Here is an 8,655-nt window from a genome sequence, read left to right on the forward strand (position 1 = left end):
AAGTTACGTTTCCACGAAATACCTAAAACATTGTGGTATTTCTTTGAGTAATTACCATTTCACGGCTTCTTTCACTGCACATATGTATGAAAGTATGTATATGTATGTGACGAATAAACATCTTGAATCTATTTTTCTGACGCCTCGCTGTATCTTGAACGCATCACTCAGTCGCACATTCCAGTGGATTGGACTCGACGTGGTTTTGAATGTTTGTGGACGAATGTTTTTTGTATTTTTCATGAATCCGGCGAAGTAAGTAAATATAATTTCTAGTAAATAATATGATGACGTCATAAAGTGTCTTACTGTAAATATAATTATAGTAAATAATATGATGATGTCACAAAGTGTCTTACTGTAAATATCATTATAGTAAATAATATGATGACGTCATAAAGTGTCTTACTGTAAATATCATTATAGTAAATAACATGATGACGTCATAAAGCGTCTTACTGTAAATATCATTTATAGTAAATAATATGATGACGTCATAAAGCATCTTACTGTAAATATCATTTATAGTAAATAATATGATGAAGTCATAAAGCATATTACTGTAAATATCATTTATAGTAAATAATATGATGATGTCATAAGCGTCTTACTGTAAATATCATTATAGTAAATAACATGATGACGTCATAAAGCGTCTTACTGTAAATATCATTATAGTAAATAACATGATGACGTCATAAAGCATCTTACTGTAAATATAATTTATAGTAAATAATATGATGACGTCATAAAGCATCTTACTGTAAATATCATTTATAGTAAATAATATGATGATGTCATGAGCGTCTTACTGTAAATATCATTATAGTAAATAACATGATGACGTCATAAAGCATCTTACTGTAAATATCATTTCTAGTAAATAACATGATGACGTCATAAAGCGTCTTACTGTAAATATCATTTCTAGTAAATAATATGATGACGTCATAAAGCATCTTACTGTAAATATCATTTCTAGTAAATAATATGATGATGTCATAAGCGTCTTACTGTAAATATCATTATAGTAAATAACATGATGACGTCATAAAGCGTCTTACTGTAAATATCATTATAGTAAATAACAGGATGACATCATAAAGTGTCTTACTGTAAATATCATTATAGTAAATAACAGGATGACGTCATAAAGCGTCTTACTGTAAATATCATTATAGTAAATAACAGGATGACGTCATAAAGCGTCTTACTGTAAATATCATTATAGTAAATAACATGATGACGTCATAAAGCATCTTACTGTAAATATCATTTATAGTAAATAATATGATGACGTCATAAAGCATCTTACTGTAAATATCATTTATAGTAAATAATATGATGATGTCATAAGCGTCTTACTGTAAATATCATTATAGTAAATAACATGATGACGTCATAAAGCGTCTTACTGTAAATATCATTCTAGTAAATAACATGATGACGTCATAAAGCGTCTTACTGTAAATATCATTTCTAGTAAATAATATGATGACGTCATAAAGCATCTTACTGTAAATATCATTTCTAGTAAATAATATGATGACGTCATAAAGCGTCTTACTGTAAATATCATTATAGTAAATAACAGGATGACGTCATAAAGCGTCTTACTGTAAATATCATTTCTAGTAAATAACATGATGACGTCATAAAGCGTCTTACTGTAAATATCATTTCTAGTAAATAATATGATGACGTCATAAAGCATCTTACTGTAAATATCATTTCTAGTAAATAACATGATGACGTCATAAAGCGTCTTACTGTAAATATCATTATAGTAAATAACATGATGACGTCATAAAGCGTCTTACTGTAAATATCATTATAGTAAATAACATGATGACGTCATAAAGCGTCTTACTGTAAATATCATTATAGTAAATAACAGGATGATGTCATAAAGCGTCTTACTGTAAATATCATTATAGTAAATAACATGATGACATCATAAAGCGTCTTACTGTAAATGTAATTTATAGTAAATAATATGATGACGTCATAAAGCATCTTACTGTAAATATCATTTATAGTAAATAATATGATGATGTCATAAGCGTCTTACTGTAAATATCATTATAGTAAATAACATGATGACGTCATAAAGCGTCTTACTGTAAATATCATTATAGTAAATAACATGATGACGTCATAAAGCGTCTTACTGTAAATATCATTATAGTAAATAACAGGATGACGTCATAAAGCGTCTTACTGTAAATATCATTATAGTAAATAACAGGATGATGTCATAAAGCGTCTTACTGTAAATATCATTATAGTAAATAACAGGATGACGTCATAAAGCGTCTTACTGTAAATATCATTAACGTAAATAACAGGATGACGTCATAAAGCGTCTTACTGTAAATATCATTATAGTAAATAACATGATGACGTCATAAAGCATCTTACTGTAAATACCATTATAGTAAATAACAGGATGACGTCATAAAGCGTCTTACTGTAAATATCATTATAGTAAATAACATGATGACGTCATAAAGCATCTTACTGTAAATATCATTATAGTAAATAATATGATGATGTCATAAAGCGTCTTACTGTAAATATCATTCATAGTAACTAATATGATGACATCATAAAGCGTCTTACTGTAAATATCATGTCCTTCATTTTAGAACCAGACATGTGTATTGACCTATTTCAGGTCAAAGTTGTTTGGTTTTTCAATAATATCTCCGTATGCTCTGTATGTGGATCCATTTGAAACTTCAACAACAGGATCCTTGTGACATAGCGGTTTACACGACACCTCGTCCGTGTTGTAGCTGCTGCTGAAGTTTGTCTTCCACATAGTTTTGGACATAATTCAGCATCAAATGTACTGGCTCGTCACTCTTAAAATCGTTCAAAATGTGGTGGTTTTTCGTTAATATCTGCTCCGTATGTGGATCGATTTGGATGAAGTTGAACCACAAGGTGTTTGTGACAGCGCGGTTCAAACAAGACATCAACCCTGTTTGTGTTACGTGGAAGTTGGTTTTCCAGATAGTTTTAGGTTCCTAAATTCAGAGAATTTTCCCAAATATTTCCTCTTACAATAACAATAACCCTATGGGCTGAAGCCCTTATAATAATAATATAACTGTTCTATTATTGATATTTTTTATTTATTGATCCCTGTGCTGTTCCGAATTTTACTTTACTTTACTTTACTTTTAACTGATTTTCATAATTTTCCACTTTTCATCTAATTCCAATACAACCTTAAAAATGTAGTTGTCAGGTTTCTACCTTGATCTGTGACGCAGAGCCAGTCGTCCTCCGTCCTCAGAGGGAAGCTGTGGGAAAATGATGATTATAATGATCATCAGACGAGTGTTGAGCTCGGCCTCTTCCTCCTGGCGGTGTGTGTGTGTGTGTGTGTGTGACATACATACAGAGAAGCACACAGGGGGGTTAGTGGTATTTGCAAGTCAATGTGGAAACCCTTTGCAGCCATTTTCTTCCTGTTCAGCATCAGAGAGTTCATTGAAACCAACAGGAAACACGTAGAGCGTCAATTTTATCTATTCTATCTATTCATCTGACAAACGGCTTCATTCCAGTTGTTTCCAGTTGCTCCTCTGGTCTTCACCTCCTCGTGGTGAGGATGGTATCTCAGGAGGTAGAGCTGGTGGTGTAGTCATGTAAAGGTTGCTGGTTGGATCCCAGGCTCCTCCTGCTAACATGCTGTAGTGTCCTTGAGCAAGACACTTAACCCCTCATTGCTCCTGATGGCTGCGTCCGTCGCTGTTTGAATAATTGTAAGTCGCTTTGGATAAAAGCGTCTGATCAATGTAATGTAATGTAATGTGACACTTTGGGCTGATCCACAACCAAAAAACCCAAACAGCAGCAGGTTCAGGATCCTCCGTTTCATCCATCTGATCATATCAATACATCTGATCAATATTCTTATTGATTAGATGTGATTCGGTGTCGCTCTAGTTTGAGAGAAACCAGTGAAACTAGGATCCAAACATTCAGTTCTGCACATTCTCTAACCTCTTGGAAATGAAATAGTGTGAAGTTTAACTCTTTATGGTTCTGTTGCTGGGGACCCCCTGGAGGGTCCCCGACCCCACGTTGAGAAGCACTGATCCAGATCAGCTCAGAGGTGTCACTAGAAATAAATACTATACTGTACTACTATATTATCAATTTTATTTCTGAAAAAAATGTGTGGTGTAAACATCAGGTTATTGTATTTTATATTTAAACATTCACTATATTACAGTCTACATTCATAACTTCATAACACATTTTTAATATAAAAAAGTCCTATTGATTAAATTAAATATATTCATCAAGTCTGAAGGTTGCCATATCATAAGAAGAAATTAAAACGGATTTGAAGATAGAACAATATTTCTTCACGTTCTTCAGTATCATCACTCCATATCATTTGAATTGCATTATATGAATATTGAATTTTATTTTGGGATTATATTAAAAGATTCAGTTTAATATAAAATAAAATAAAAAATACAAAAAATACAAAAAATAGAAAAGCTCAAATAAAAAAACATAATGACGGATGAACAAAGATAATGTTGTAACAAAAACAAACCCTTGAACTTGTATTTATCACTAACGTGTTGGTGCGTTTCCTGCGTCCTGACGCTAGGGGACGCAAAGAACACTCCTCCCTTCCTGTTTGTTTTGAATATATATATATATATATATATATATATATATATATATATATATATATATATATATATCATATTTCCTCCTTCCATGATAATAGATAAAAAAATACATTAATAATAGTGAATTACCTTTTCATCCACATTTAAAAGCACCTTGATGTGCAATACACCTAATAACTGGCATCATAAACACAACATTTATAGTTGCACATTTACACATACAAATTGCAAAAAGTTGCTCCAACTCGTTTTTCTTATTTTTATCATTATATAGACAGAATAATAACGAATAAACATAGTGTTACAAATGAAAGGAGCAGTGACAGTGGCACCGAGAGGAAGCCAGAGCATCCTCCACGACCCAACACCTGGATGACATGTCGTGAAGGGACGCACCTTTCTGTTGTAGGCCACGCCCATGGCCACGCCCCTTCTGGACAACCTGTTTGGGCTCTCTCCTCCTCCACACCTCCTCCTCCTCTCCTCACCTCCTCCTCCTCCTCCATCCTCCTTTCCACACCTCCTCCTCTCCTCCTTTCCTCTTCCTCACCTCCTCCTGCTTCCCTCATCCTCTCTCCTCCTCTCCTCTCCCCCTCTCCTCCTCCTCCTCCTCCTCTCTCCTGCTCTCCTCACCTCCTCCTCTCCTCAGCTCCTCCTTTCCTCGCCTCTTCCTCCTCACCTCCTCCACTATCCTCCTCTCCTCTTCATCACCTCCTCCCTCCTGGCGCCAGCCTCCTCAGCAGCGCCTCCCTGAAGCTCCTGCACATCAGACAGTACATGACGGGGTCCAGACAGACGTTGAGCGCCGCCAGCAGCAGCGTCGCCTCCTTCAGGTGGAACAGGAGTCTGCGGGTCCCGGGGCTGAACCTGGAGCCGGGCCCCTGGCTCAAGGTGTAGGGGACCCTCAGGGCGTGGTACGGCACGAAGCAGGTGAGGAAGACGGCCAGCAGGCTGGCGATGCTGCGGCTGGACCTGCGGCAGACATGGCCGCCATGGTGACGGAGGCGGCGCTGGGCGCGGAGCACGGTTCGGGCGATGGAGGCGTAGCAGGAGACCAGCACCAGCAGCGTGGCCCAGAACAGCGCCACGCTGGACAGCGTGGAGACGCGGTGCCACTGCACCCCCAGCGACGTCTTCAGCTGCATGCAGCGGTGCGACGAGGCGTCGGCCGGACGGCTGGTCAGCAGCGCGTTGGGCAGCACGCTGAGCAGCAGGAGGCTCCAGGTGAGAAGAGCCAGGACCCGGGCCGGGGCCACGCCCTGTGAAAGCAGGGAGGGGCAGGACCCGCCTGCCGGGGCAGAGCACGATGGCCGGCGCACGATCTTGACGTATCGCTCCAGGCTGATCAGCCCCATGAACACGATGCCCACGTACATGGAGGAGTAGAAGAGCGGGGCGCTGTAGCGGCACACCGCCACACGGAGGCGCCACCCGCCAAGCCCCGCCTCCGCCGCCGCCCGCAGGGGGAAGGTGCAGAGCATGAGGATGTCCGCCAGCAGCATGTTCTTCAAGTAGACCACCAGGCCCGAGTCGCTGGGAACCCGGAAGAAGATGGTGGCGGCGGTGGTGTTGAGGGCCATGCCCACCACACCCAGCAGCAGATAGAGGGGCGGGAGCACCTGCTGGGTGAACACGCTGCTGAAATCTGATTGGTTGGACGGGACAGGAAGTGGACTGGGGAAGAGGAGGGAGGAGTTCAGGTGGTCCATGCTGGAAGAGTCAAACAGACAGATTCAGTAATAAAAACAATATAAATCATCATCATAAGAATCATTGTACTACTACTACTAGAACTACTACTACTACTACTACCACTACTACTACTACTACTACTACTACTAATAATAATAATAATCATCATTATAATAATCATTGTACTACAACGACTACTACTACTACTACTACTACTACTAAAAATAAAAATAATAATAATAATTATAATCATCATCATCATAATAATCATTGTACTATAACGACTACTACTACTACTACTAATAATAATAATAATAATCATCATTATAATAATCATTGTACTACAACGACTACTACTACTACTTCTACTACTACTAATAATAATCATCATTATAATAATCATTGTACTACAACGACTACTACTACTACATTTCCTTATAAAACGATGAAAGTTTGTTTAGTTTTCTTGGTTTTGTCGTTTTTCGTGCAGATCATTTCAGTTTGATAAAAATTCAACGTTACCTTCTAGTGTGTCCAGAGGTCTCTACCCGTCTGTCTGTCTGTCTGTCTGTCTGTCTGTCTGTAAGTCTATCTATCTGTCTATCTATCTAGCTGTCTGTCTCTCTATCTGTCTCTCTATCTGTCTCTCTGTCTATCTATCTATCGATCTATCTATCTATCTATCTATCTATCTGTCTGTCTGTCTGTCTGTCTGTCTGTCTGTCTGTCTGTCTGTCTGTCTGTCTATCACGTTGCATTTTCTGCCTGTTACAGAGACAAAAGAAAGTTCCTTCAAACTGATGGTCCAACCTCCCCCTCCCTGTCTCTCTCTCTCTCTCTCCTGGGATCCAGAGAATGAGCGGAAGAGGAAACCAGCGTGAGGAAGAGCATCCTCCTCCTCCTCCTGCTCCTCCTCCTCCTCCTGCTCCTCCTCCTCCTCCTCCTCCTCCTGCTCCTCCTCCTCCTCATCCTCCTGCTCCTCCTCCTCCTCCTCCTCCTCCACCTCATCCTCCTCCTGCTCCTCCTCCCCCTCCTCCTGCTCCTCCTCCTCCTCCTCCTCCTCCTCCTCCTCCTCCTGCTCCTGCTCCTCCTCCTCCACCTCATCCTCCTCTTGATCTTCACCTGAACACACAGTCCCATCACATGTTATTTTACAAGTCACTGATTTTATGGTCTTTAGTCTGTCTGCCTGCCTGTCTGTCTGCCTGCCTGCCTGCCTGTCTGTCTGCCTGCCTGCCTGCCTGCCCGTCTGCCTGCTTGCCCGTCTGTCTGTCTGTCTGTCTGTCTGTCTGTCTGACACAGAGTGTAAACAGGCACCGGGTGCTGATCAAAAAGCTAAATATACCCAGAATCCTATTCTCATCCCAATCAAAGAGACAGAGTGGAACTGATGAGAGACAGGAAGAGCAGTGAGACAGGAGGAGCAGGGAGGCAGGAGGAGTAGGGAGACAGTGAGACAGGAGGAGGAGGGAGACAGGGAGACAGGAAGAGCAGTGAGACAGGGAGACAGGTGTCGCACTAACACTAGCTAGTGGCGCCATCTGGTTCTACTACAGAGAAACTGCAATGGAAGACGAGAACGGATGAATATAACAGTGAACGGCTGAGTTCTATGTTCTATGTTCTATCAACTCCAATCCCTCCGTGGTTTGATCTGATGATAAAATGTCTTTTTCAAACACAGGATCTTAAACTGTGGAGATAACGTCCTGAAGCAGGAGGTGTCAGTTGTTATGATTCAGGTGTTCTCAACGTTCTGCTGCAGGTTCCATTTCCTGTTCTACGGTTTTTCTTTGCATAACGGAGCGTGAGAGCTTGATGTGGAGTTAGGTTACTTTTAAAAGCAGCTTGTTATATTAAATGATGACTGCCATTAAAAAGTAACTGGTTGTGTTCCACTGTGACCTTGTTGTGTCTTTGATCCACAAACTCTGAATGATTTGATACCGCACAGCGTGAAGACGTCCTGCTGCTGCATCATGCACATCACCTACCTCATGTACATCATCTACATCATGTACATCATGTACATCATCTACATCATGTACATCACCTACATCATGTACATCATGTACATCATGTACATCATGTACATCATCTACATCATCTACATCGTGTACATCATGCACATCACCTACCTCATGTACATCATGTACATCATGTACATCATGTACATCATCTACATCATTTACATCATGTACATCATCTACATCATGTACATCATGTACATCATGTACATCATGTACATCATGTACATCATGCACATCACCTACCTCATGTACATCATGTACATCATGTA

At 39.9% G+C, this 8,655-nt stretch overlaps 1 protein-coding gene across 2 annotated transcripts in view; it reads right to left on the reverse strand.

The window, feature by feature from the left end:
* Positions 1–5,371: 5,371 nt before the first annotated feature.
* LOC307235369 (P2Y purinoceptor 14) overlaps positions 5,372–8,655 on the reverse strand; it is a gene marked incomplete at its 3' end in the record, with an annotated part of 4,190 nt that continues 906 nt past the window's right edge. The window contains exons 1-2 of one of the 2 annotated variants that reach the window (XM_080007438.1): positions 6,879–7,157; positions 5,372–6,374 (exon numbers count right to left, since the gene is read on the reverse strand). In XM_080007438.1, coding sequence (XP_079863564.1) covers positions 5,372–6,373 — 1,002 coding nt within the window. In that variant the 5' untranslated portion in view covers position 6,374; positions 6,879–7,157. Of the gene's footprint in view, positions 6,375–6,878; positions 7,158–8,655 lie in introns of those variants that run through there. The other variant, XM_080007439.1, reaches the window with a different exon arrangement.

This window comes from Zeus faber (assembly GCF_960531495.2).
Source record: "Zeus faber genome assembly, chromosome: 9".
NCBI lineage: Eukaryota > Metazoa > Chordata > Actinopteri > Zeiformes > Zeidae > Zeus > Zeus faber.